Raw genomic sequence first — 13,124 nt, forward strand, 5'->3', positions numbered from 1 at the left:
TAGGCTTTGATTGTTTAGATCGTTTTCAGTAACATAAAATGCGACCGATGGAGGTCAAACTTTTGGAGAGTGTACGTAGGCGCGTAACTTAAATTGCCAGTAGTAGGCATATATATGTTACTAATATATACTTCACGGAGCTGGTTATTGCGTATTGGTGTACAAACCTGTAGAGTACACTGTGTTTGTGCAAAGATGTAACTGTACCTTAATTTGGTTTGTGTACTTTCATTTCGATTATGTTCAGTGACTTTCTGGTTATTCGTTTGACTTGGCTGTTCGTTTTGTGAAACAGCTTTGCCGTATTTCTTAGCTGGCGACCGAAACTATTATTTTCCGTTATACAGATAGGAAACCGTACCAGGAGGTTTAGTAAGAACTCAGGCACGATTTAGATATCAATCCTCATGATACAAAACACATTTGATAAAGATTCGATATAAATCTGTGATACTAGCTAAGTGAACATGTCAATTTGAAGATCTACATGTAAAGCAAACGTTGTTGACTAGTCTAGCTTTTCATATCATCATGTGTCATCTAGGGGCCAAATTCCATCTACGAGTGGAAGCCAAATCGATACAAAACGGACGTTAGTCAGCTGTAATATCCCTCATCAAAATAATCTGTTCAGTTTTGCTCCACGGTTCAGTTTCTAACACAGCTTCTGTTTCCGCCTTTGGTTTTGATAACATGTCCCACAATTTCGTTTTACCAATTGCAACACGTAGATGTGTTATTTTTAGACGAAAAGTATCTCGATAAGTCATGTGGTTGTTGAAATAAAACAGCATATATTGCATATATAGAATGCTTGTCGATGTTCACTTTCAAATTGTAACACAACCACTCACTCGATAGTTCGAATTATAGGGTGAATCGTACACAAGTTGGATTTTTGGATTAATTCTGACGTTTAGGGCTCTGTTCGTTTGGCGAAATTTCATGAAAGCTGCGTAAAAATGTTACAATATACCAAATGGTAAAATATAGATATTTGGCAATTCATGAAATATCACCTCTCACTCAAACATTATTGAACTTTGACCGCTGAGGCTAGGATTTCATCACTCACATATAACCTACAGCTTATACCCAGACATGCACCCCACCAAGATTGACGTCTATGATACTTTCCGTTTAGGAGGACTTCGTGTCACATTTATTGAACCATTTAGTTCATGACATTCAATATTTCACAAACTACGATTTCAACATTAAGTGAGATTTTTCCTACACGGGCCCCATGTATGATTAGAGATATGTTGGTGGGCAAAATGTCTACTGAAAGAGATTTTCTTTAAGTTTAGTGAAGTTTACACCACAAATTCCAGTATTTTAATGTTATTTCAAATTAAGGGCAGTTGAGTAATTAGAATTTTAACAAAGGGCTCTTTCATAAATTACTTAATGGAAGAGAATATTTCTTCCCAAAAGGGGTTCTTGTTATGTATCAAAGGAGGCACCTTGAGGTACTTAAAAATTATAAGTCCGGTAACATCTAGTACAAGCTTACATATAATTTATGTGTACACACCAAACGTGGACTAGTAGAGCTGGCTGAGCGATTTTAAAAGTAAAAAGAAAATATCATACTAATTTAATAATTGAGGAAAGTGAATGCATCGTTTTTTGTTTACGAATTTACAATTTGCAATAATGATCACAATTTCAATATGATGATGCACTTTTCCGAACAAAATATAACAATAAAATGTTGTTTTCTAATTGGCCAGGTAACAAACACAACTTTGGAGGTTTTACCACTCCAATAGCATCTTTTTAAGTCCTTCAACAGTTGTCCCATTACCCTTTTCTCAAAGATTTCCATTTTCTGTCGAACTTCCCCATTTCAACAAAGAGTTCGTATTCACTTAAGAAAACTTGACAAATTACACATCGACCTTAATAGAAAGCGTTCACAGAGCGTGTCGTCTCTTCAGTATTACCCATCCGAATATTTACATTATAGGACTGTAAAACCCTCAAAAATACCACACTAGGACAACCAGGACTTCTCAAAAGCACAACGGGGTTAAAATATCAGCGGGGGGGGGGGGGAACATTCTACAGAAGCCGAAGAGATGACTTAGATCGATGCATGGGCAAGCAACCTAGGCCACCACGTCTATTTTTTTCCGGAAGAGGGGGGGGGGGGCAAATATAGGCAACCCAGGCCTCCACTTCTATTTTCAGTCTTCTTTCGGGGCAAAATAGTTTTGCTCAATACAAGCTACAACTGGAAATATTCCTGTATTTCCTTATTTTTTGTCCAATTAATTTTGCATGCACCGCTCTTTCGGTATATACTAAGGTAAGTGTGTGCTTAAACTTGTCATTCTGTGTCCTCTCTACCGAGAATCCTAGATCCACCACTACGATAGAATACTAGATATATGTTATCAATGCTATGTAACTGACCGAATCTACAACGAGGATTAATGCCTTATTGCAAGATTATTTAAGTACAAAACTATACACAATTTGTTATTGCGGAATGTTCCGTAACATATAGATACCATAAAGATATTCCAGTTATGGAAAAAAAACACCTACCTTGTGCGGAAGATTTGTAAAAAATGGAAGAAAACAGGAACATTAACACCTGAACACATAAAAAGGCAGGTGGATTCATTATTAACATTCCGAACACTTCTGGTATAGCTCAGCTGTATTGGTCACTAACTCGATTCTGATACATGTACCTCCAGTGAACACGCGCTCCTAGTTGTACTGTTTTTTATGGCAAATACCTTTTGATATCCTCTAGACCTGGTACTGCATGCAGTATCATCGTGTTTACCTTTGTAGTGTATTGCAGATTCGAAATTACAGGCGGTGACCGTTCACGTGTGCATTTGTGTGGAACGAAGTCAAATAAAGTTGCTTTAGTACTGAAACCGTTGCTTTTGTAGGCTACTTCTGTAATTACTGTTGAACTAGCTGACCAATATCCTATCAATATTATCAACTTATTAACAGCGGTAGTGAATAGTTTAAATGCTTTTTTACCCCTCTATATATTCAGAGAGTTTCCATCTTTCTGTCCACAAATTTAACTTCCAAGAACGATAGTGTTGGTGGTATTACTTAGATGTTACCTACATTCCTTGTAATCAATGAAACGAAAATCGAATTATAATGGAATTCATTTCATTATCTTCATCCTTTTACTGTATCTTTGCCAGTAGGACGAGGGGTCAAATAAGCTACATTTCCAAAATGGCGAGGTAAAAGGGTCCAATTGTTTTTGTCTATAATCAGAAATCCTCATTTTTGACAGTTTCCCTTAAGTCTCTCATAGGAGACGCGAAGTTATTACAAAACAACAATTCACGCTGTTATTACATGCTATATTGCCAGATTTGTAACTTATTAAAATGGCTATCGAGTAGGCCATGAATCAATATCTTCACTACGTAATCAAACGGATAGGTCACCTCATAATGAATGCGCTCCTGTGATGTGCGATGAGTTCCAGAGCCGGAGTTGCAAGGTAAACAAGCCTGCTTCCCGTACCATACCTTCACCCAACCCCCATGCCCCCCCCCCATTCCGGACCCCACCACGACGTAACTTATCAGAACTGTAATAGCTGTATAGAAAGTTACGAGGTTTTACACAGTGAAAAAATGATGCAGACTAATATTTTTAATAAAATAATATGACAAAAATAGCATTCAAAAATCTCCAACTTCTTCTCTAGATTTATATTTTTAATTAGTTTTTCCATGCGTACGATATTAATGTCCATATTTCGCATTTATATTGTCAACTAGAACGCTCCAATGTTGACATAAGCGAGATGTGTTGATCACTATAACTGCTAGGCTATACATATGCTCGTCATGTTACAGAAGAACCTCAAAAGTTACACAAAACAAGGTTCTGAAACAATTGGTCGTAAATACAACTGAGATGTTTCTGACCTATAATTGTAAGACACTCACCAATGACCATCGACGCCGTGTTTACCAAATCTATATCTCGATTTCCTACCAAATCTACATCTCTGACCCTATCCTATCTAACCCCGCAAGAAGCAATCCTGAGCCGCTTCTTTACTCCATCCATTTTCAAAATCATCAATATCCCCCTACACTTGGCTGCAATCAACTGAAGGATTCCATCCCGGGATCAAACAGGACGTACCTATGTATGCCAGAACTGCGTTCTCACATTCCACTTCCTGTGCTCGACAGCTGTACAAACTAATTTACTAGCTGTTTCATTTCCATATCTCTAGCCAAATTGGCTTACGACTTTAATTATGACCCTGTGGCTCTGGCATAAAGGTAGCTTTGTTCTCTTTTCTCTCTATTCTTTAATGGTATGGCTCTTATATTAGCGTTTCAACAAAATACAGACAAAACTCAACAGCAATTCTCCATTTCGGATATCTGTTCTCCACCACCGAATAAAAACGTTTTTGTTTTCCTTAACTGTATAACACATTGTTCCCCTTTGCCAGTATTGGCAATTTCCCCTCAAGGATCCCATCCCAGGATCGAATAGGACGTACATATATATGCAAGAAATGCTTTCTCGCATTCCACTTCTTGTGCTCGAAAGCTATGCAAACTAATTTATTTGCTTTTTAAATTTCAAAACTGTAACTATAAGTCTAATCTCTCAAAACGTCTGTACTAATTGATCATCTTTAAATGACATTTCTCAAGAGTACAATTTTGCCCCTACAGTTTTGTCATTATTAGGGATAGACAAACAAGACCTGAAGACCGATTTAGATGTGTGGGTCCTTATCTCCATCCTTCTGGGTTTGCTACCTCGTTTTATTCTTCTTTGTCTCTGGTTATTAAATATGTATCATTAGTTCTCTGCCTGTCTGTTTGTCTTCGTCAATCGATGGAGTTGAACACATGGACGACTTTCTACTATCAGATTTTGTCTCCCCGTCCTGCTTTACCTCAACTCCCATTGGCGATATGTAGAAACGTTTTCAGTCTATGTATCGGGTATCAGAATCACTGACGTTATCACTTGTGATGGTCGGAACATAGGACAGGTTTGTGTGCGTTGAGGCAAGTCCAACCGGTGTTGATGGAAGAGGGTGTCTCGCGAATCGCTCGGCAAGGGTTACTCTGAAGTACCATATAAGGCCAATAAGAGTAAGAAGTATTACAAAGGCGACAGGCGGTACCACCGCGTAAACTATTGGAACAGCGGCACCTACAGAAAGGTAATGCAGAATTTTAATTTTGCTGAAGCATTGCTAAATGATAATGGTCTATGGATACTTATGAAAACAAATTATGGTTAGGCCTATATTTTATAATGTAAACAAATTGTTTACTGTAGTTATCAGATATTAAATGCAACCCCAAATGTACGCAGTGTTACTTCACCGTGTCCTGATGTTTGTTTTTATTTATAAAGAGTACGAGATGCGTAAAAAGTTACTTTTTGCAATGATTACCGTATTGACAGAAAAACCGCACACAATCTTCATACAGCGGATAGCGCTCCTATTGGATATTTTTTAAAGGATCTGCAGGATTAATTTTAAAGATTCTATGTCTCAAGGTCTTGATTCTTTTTCTGCCGAAATAGCTGACTAAGGTCCGTGTTGCCCAAGTAAATGTGCAAGACGTATAACGAGTGTTTAGTAATGACAACTGAACACAAAATGTGACCTAACCTTCGCATGTTGCCTTTTAATGGTATGTGAAGCCTGGTATCATCTCGGCCTACTAGTCCAACTCTTTTACAATTCATGGTTCTCACATATAACTGCCCAAAGGGGCTTAACGAAACAATCGTTACAGCTTTAAGTCTACATAAATATTAGTGTTTGCACGGGTTATCCGGGTACCCGGGTACCTGCTCGACGTGATACTACCCGGTTCCTTATTTATTACCCGAATCCTAAGCAAAGTGTGATTTAAAAAAAAAAAATGGCAAACCGACGGTTAAGCAGATTTCCCATTGACTTAGTGTGGTGTTAGGCTACAATGTGGTCAAAGATAACAGCAATAACGAAGGAGCCCGTTCGACGCGATATTACCCGGTTCCTAATTTATTACCCGAATCATACGCAAAGTGTGATTATTTAAAAAAAAAAATTGCAAACCGATGGTTAGGCTGATTTCCGATTGACTTAGTGTGTTGTTAGGCTACCATGTGTTCGAAGATAACAGCAATAACGAAAGCTTTCCATAGATATCTTATAACTGCGTCACAATTTCAGCTAATAAACAGATGACTAGGCTAGGCTACCCCCATTGACTTAGTGTGGTGTTAGGCAACCATGTGGTCGAACGTAACAGCAATAACGAAAGTATTCCATGGATGTCTTATAACTGCGTCACAACTCCAGCAAATAAACAGATGGGTAGGCTTAGCTAGATTTCTCATTGACTTAGTGTGGTGTTAGGCTACCATGTGGAAGAAATTATTATTTATTCATTCGTTTATTTCAAAGAAGGAAAGGCTGACAAGGAATTTTACGCGATGTTTATGGATTATAGACGGGATAACTAAAAAATAGCAATCGCAAGTGGCTTTTCACTAATCGTTTATTCCAAATGCGATCAAATTGCGCGAATCGCGCAATCTCGCGGCTAATGCGAACCCTGGGCCTGCATAATAGATAGTAGTAGTAGTATCAAAAACTGTTTAAGAGCTAAATTGGATATTTATATGGTTTGATCCAATAGACGTGCACGAGCTAGCATAAGCAGCGGCGGCAGTGCGATGTTAGTAGTAATGCTAATTATAATTAAATAATTAATTTATTAACAGGTTAATGAAAGAAACAGAAGCAAATTATTGAGGGAGGTTTAATACCTTATCTTACACCTACGTATTTGAACATGAAAACATTGTCAGTAGAGAATATAATGCATTTATTACAGCATCCAATATGTAATTTCTTGAAAATCGTGATACACGAGGGTAAACAAAAAAAAATCCGGGTACCCGGATACCCGACGGGTAACGGCCCTCGGGTACCCGGTTCCCGATTTTTGGACCCGTGTAAACACTAATAAATATAATTGTATGATTTCTCAGTAAAACTTTCTGCATGCAATGCAGTGGCGGATCCAGGATTTCGCCGAAGGGGGGCCAGATGGGAAATGCCTAATCGTCGTCCTGGGGGAGGGGTCTAAGGGGAGTGGGTGCCCCCCTTCCCCTTTGGAAAATTTCACAAAATATGGAGGTCCTCGGTGCAATCTGGTGCTACTTTTCGTGAAAGTTTGGAGTAAAATTTATTTCCAATAAATCATGTATTCATGGTTTGCCGGGCATATATTTGCAATTTCGAGCAATGAGCTGGGATTTACGTCTTTGGGGAGTAGGTGGTGATGCAAACTACTTTTTACCAGGCTACTCCAGGCCATTTCATCTTGGATGCCCCCTTCCAGATGGAGACTATTGATGCAGTCAGAGTGCCCCTCTCACCTTCACTTTATCAGAATGATGGTGTACTCTTTTTGCAAATTTATTTGACAAAAAATTACACGCACAGTGGCGTAGCTAGGATTTTTTGAGTGGGGGGGCCATGGGGGCTGTTCTTTCTTGTGGGGGGGCCGGAGGTTACTATCTAAGCGGAGCGCCACCTTGGTTGGCGCGGAGCGTACAGAGAAAATTTGAGATTTCAGCACCCCCCAGATCGCAGGAGATGGCACCTGTGAGGCAAAATAGCAACCAAAAAGATGTGCAACTTTGGTGACAGAAATGCAAAAAAAGTTTTTTTCTTTCATGCTGACTGGCCTTGCCAACTCAGCCAGACTTTTAACTTGAGGGAAGTTGGCATCATTTGTCGTTTCAAGCTGTCAAGGCCTTTCTCCCAACTCAAACCCCTGTGGGCTACCGGTAGGTTTGCAGGATATGCCCACATGTGGACTTAAATAGCATTAGAGGAAGGGGATGGAAGACTAACACGCATCGATGTTTCGGTAATGGTCCACATTGGTGGCTCGGTGCTAATTAGGCCATTTATTTGGGTTTCTTGAGGCAGCTGTCATCAGAATCTGGGTTTTTGTGCCAATCGATGACCGATAACATGTATTGGTATGTAAATTTCTTCTTCATATATCTAGCAACACTCTAAAAACAAATGAGTGGATTTCATTCCATTGGAGTGATCACTCGGCGCACTTCAAATTAAGAGTGAAATTTAACTCTATTGGAGTTAACCCTCACTCCTAATATGAGTGAATATAACTCTATTAGGAGTTAAGATTTACTCCAATGGAGTGGAAATTCACTCTTATACCGGAATGTGCTCAGTGATCACTCCCATGGAGTGAAATTCACCTATGTTTTTATCAGTACAGTACAGTGCATATCATCATAGACGTACGTACGTACGTACTACGTACGTTCGTATATCAGACGCACTCGATACCCACGATACGATACGGTCCTTGGAGAAACTATTTCCACTCATCATTTTTTAAGGCGGTACAGTAGTGAGTATTGAACAGGCACAGCCGCATGTTTGCAGGAATTTCAGAATTCCCAATATTTTATATCTCTACCAGTAGTGTTTCGACAGTTTCGTGGGCATAAAAAAGTTGTTTTGTGGAATATTCAATGACATATCAGGGGCGGATGCAGGATTTGTGACAGGGGGGGGGGGGTCTGACTGGTCCAGCCGCGCCTGAACGTAAGACTATCTAAGCGGAGCGCCATCATCGGTTGGCGCGGAGCGTACAAGAAAATTTTTGCTAATGTCTGCAATTTCTCAATTGATGAGAAAAAAACAATCTATGAAATATGGTATTACATATCAGATGAGTTGAGATGATACAAAAATCATAATGCCTTTAGCCCCCAATCCCCTCCCGTTCCGTCACCACTGTTTGATGCAGGGCCGGATCCAGGATTCTGGAAGGGTGAGGGGTTTGCTCATGAAAAATTCGTTAGCGCATCCTAGCAGCCTACCGCTCTGTAACCTCACCGTCGAAAAAAATTCGAACACCACCTCAATTTTGAAACTTTTCGGTCTGAAAATTGAGATCGTTCGGCATTTTTGGCACGTGTAGCACGCGTGCACACTATAGTTCATTTGACGGAAAAGACACACCTGGATGACTTGTGAGGATAACCGCTTTTCTGACGTCCTACATGTTTAAAATTGGCGTTTAATTTAATTATTTTTTCTCTCTCTTTTTTTCTGTCTCTTTTTTTTCTCTCTTTTTTTTGGCCAAGAGCAGGGGGGTCCGGACCCCCTGGACCCCCCCCCCGCTGGATCCGCGCCTGCATATATTCATTTGACTCGAGGCAATATATGAAAACCTGATACCTCGGCTCAGTACAAACGGAGCCAATCTTTTGATAGATTGTTGCGCTAGGTGGAAGCACTGAACATATTTTCAGCAGATATCGATATCGCGCAGCACAACAAGGTTCGTGGTATATGGTCGCAATCGTCGCATCGACCATTGCCATGCCATGCTGTGTGACCATTCTCATGATTACTACAGATATTGTATTTTCTTATTCTGCCAGATGCAGACGAGATAATTGCGTAACTCTATTTCCCAAACTATTGAACAAAAAATATAAGCGAATCGCACTTATTTTTATTTTTTTATTTGTTTACAACATTTGTTTTTACCCCATTCCCAGTGGGGGCCAGTGGGGGGCCAGCCTATTTCATGGGGGCCTCGGCCCCCAGGCCCCCCGTAGCTACGCCACTGATCACGCATGGGGCCCTTTCCCTCGAACGCGGTAAAAAAAATCAGGATATTCAAAAGGAGGGGCCCGGGCCCCCCCCCTGGATCCGCCCCTGCAATGTACAGTAGTACATAAACGTTTCAAAATATTTTTGAGCACAAACATTAATATCTAAATATGGCCATAATTTATACTTTACAAGTGCCTTAGAATGTACCATTAAACGTCTAAAGTTCGTATTTTCTTATCTAAACTACATAAGATTAAGCTTCAACAACCCCAGAGCCCTAACCCTCTAACCATATAACCCTTAAGTTGGTTCCGAGTCTGGCCCTTTCTTAAATGTAGCTGCCCTACCTTAATCAGTCAGTGGAATTTATCATTTCTTCTCGACATCCATTCCTACTTCCAACCCCCCCCCCTTCCCCTCACCCCACCCCCTAGAATATTAAACCCCCACCCGACCCCAGGAATATTGGAACCCCCACCACTCCCACTTCACCCGAACAACTTTGAAACCAATCATGTAATGAAAATTAATTGTCACGGAAGATTAAATGTCAATTCAAAGTCAATGATGTATATTTGGAAATAGCTTGACCAATACTGATGTTCTTGATGTTCTGATGTTGTTAGCTCTAATATCCATTAGCCGGTTAATCCATGAATAAGGTTCAGAAATAGTACATAAGGTATATCATTTAATAATTACAGATAATTACAGGATTATTCTACATCTAAAAGCCGATCACATAAACATATTTTCAGTAGTAATAGGTACAAAATATAAAAGAGATGTAAAACAATTTACCACCATTGTCTTAGGGATACTTCTGATTAATCACAATCAGCTAATATAATCTTATTCGATTCGGACTATACCATACTTTTAGTACTCCGGTGACATATACGACTAAAACGTTGCATGGACAAGTCTACGCATGGCAATATTATATGTTTGTTTATATATTTATTTTGCATTATATATCAGTTTTGCCAATGCCAAAGGTATTGAAGATGCTGATGTGTTTATTAATGGGCTTCGCTGCTTAAAGACAATTGATGTATATTTGTTGATATTTTGTACATTTTATATTTGTTTATATCTTTGTGACACAGATTTCTTTCCGTCAAGTGGCACTGCGACATCACGCATTTAAAACATTGGCAGCCTCCTGACACTGATATTCACAAAAGGACCATAAGATTTTCTCTATTCAAAGGTAGCAGTGACGGTAACGCCATTAGTCAATACTTTAACTTACGTTTACTCGTTTCACATATTACTCCAGCGAATTTCCCCTGATCACAGCTTACTTCTGAGAAGGGACAACAACCTATTGATCTTTCTCTTCCATTGCACTGCAAGCCTCCTCGATGGAACGGTTCGTTCTTGATTTCACCAAATGGAAATGAAGTGTGAGTAAAAGAAACTGCGGTGCCATATCCCAGTTCACCACACACTACGTTTGCATCATCTAGGTCCCATAAATTACCGCAGATATTACCCCAAACTCCGGTAAGGAATATTTGTACACGTCCTGAAAACATGTCCGATCCGTCTATTAGCCGTAGTTGACCTTCATCTAAATACGAAATTAATTGATGATCACATGACAGACTTTTCATACATGCTCGAAAATGCTTAAGAAAACTATTAGAGCAATACTCGGAAAGAGCGATATTACTACATTCATGGCATCTGACATTAATAGATATTAATGCATATCAAAATCTGATCAAGCGTTGCCTAATTTCATCATTAAGATAACTTAAGCCGATTTCTACAGGCCACAGTTCGTTAATTCAATAGTGGGAGTGGTGCCTATTTTAGTGTATATTGTACAATGTAATACAAGCAAGTTTGTTTTAATTGAGATCGACTGCAGTGCAATTGACGTAAACGATGTCGAAGATGATGTTGCTTTAGATTACCCTCGAAATAATTCACAACTATAAAACGTTTTGAGATTCGGTATATGATTCAGGACATCTTTCAAAATGTACGGCATCTTCAAAATGTACGCAGTTGCCACGTCCTTGATGGTTGCAATCCACAAGATACGTTTCGTTTCCATTGCAGTTCACGTCTTCGAGATGAATATTACCAATACCCTTTCCGAAGACAGCATCACCAGTAGCATTCAAAGCGCCATCGAAACCAAGCTCACAGCAAACCACCAGTGCATCGAGAATATCCCAGCCCTCGTCACACACTGTACCCCAACACGTCCTGAAGAATTATTTGTCCTATTCAGAAGTCTCGTAGAACCTTCGTCTAATTGAAGATAATTTTGCAAGCTTTAAACGTCAAATTCATCCATGGTTACATACAGAAATTAACAAAACACTATTTCCATATAATTAACACGTTGCAGTCTGCAAATGTAGGTAGAGTTAGTACCGTAGTTGAATCGAATGGAGCAGGGTATATTAAAGGGTGTGAAAACTCACGCAAAAAGAAAGTCTAATACCGGTAATCTGACCTAGTTTAGAATGAGGTGTAACAGAAGTGTTAGACACCACCATCGATCCCAGAAAATACACACACAGCTTGCTACCGTCGGTAATTAAACACTAGTGTACAGTCAGTACATACAGCTGCGGTCAATACCCATAGCACAGTGTATAAACGATACAGCCATGGACATCTCAGGTCTAGCTAAAGATAACAAGGTATCACGTTTCATTACTGTCTTCATTTTGTAGCGACACGAACAAAACATCACTTGCAAGCAATTAACGGCAAGTTAACTTTTTCAGATGGCCGCACGCGGTTTGGGCGAGTCTTCAATGCCTTTAACTAGACTCCCGTTGGACTCCAATTGGCCAATGAAGCAGCTACAATGGCAGACAAAATAATTTTTTGTGATATCAAAATTGAATGTGGATCCAACCTGTTTACCATAAACTTTATGATATCTGAGATCTATACGGGTGATATTAAACGGTTTCATACATCGTTTGCTTAACAACAAATGAAGAAAGGATATTCAATTCGACAAGTCGCTAACAAATTACTAAGCAATTACTTCGTATTTGTTTAAATTCACAATAAGATGTGTTATTGTCGTATGTTGTTTCTTAATTCCTAAAGTTTGTTAGCCTTTGTTGGTATTACTAGCATTTTATTGAAGTACGGCCGTTATTGTCATTATTTAGTGGTGTTTACTGTAGCATTCCATTCTTGTACATTATCCAATTTAGTTGTATAGTAAACTAACTATATGTTTGATGTATCTGCATGTTATTTTTAAATAAAACAAGGTGTGTAGCTGTTCGTTATCTTTTCATTCTGAAACTCTACATCATCCAAGTATATGAAAAATTGTTTATATTAAAAAAGGCCAAAATAAACGCTGCTGAGAGCCCGTTGAACTTACCGTAGGAGCTACATCTTACACCAGCGACCATAGAGTGGGAACAGATGTAATCAGTCATGTAAGCACAATCAAGTAGAGAGCTCTCAAAGCCACAGC

The 13,124-nt window shown here is 39.2% G+C and overlaps 1 protein-coding gene across 1 annotated transcript in view; it reads right to left on the reverse strand.

The window, feature by feature from the left end:
* The window catches only part of LOC139968173 (scavenger receptor cysteine-rich domain-containing protein DMBT1-like), a 38,664-nt gene extending 35,755 nt beyond the window's left edge, over positions 1 to 2,909 (reverse strand). Inside the window, exon 1 of the mRNA XM_071972568.1 lies at positions 2,557 to 2,909. Within this exon, the coding sequence (XP_071828669.1) occupies positions 2,557 to 2,644 (88 nt within the window). The 5' untranslated portion in view covers positions 2,645 to 2,909. The remainder of the gene's footprint in view (positions 1 to 2,556) is intronic.
* Between the last annotated feature and the right edge of the window lie 10,215 nt (positions 2,910 to 13,124).

This window comes from Apostichopus japonicus, chromosome 5, assembly GCF_037975245.1.
Source record: "Apostichopus japonicus isolate 1M-3 chromosome 5, ASM3797524v1, whole genome shotgun sequence".
NCBI classification, from domain to species: domain Eukaryota; kingdom Metazoa; phylum Echinodermata; class Holothuroidea; order Aspidochirotida; family Stichopodidae; genus Apostichopus; species Apostichopus japonicus.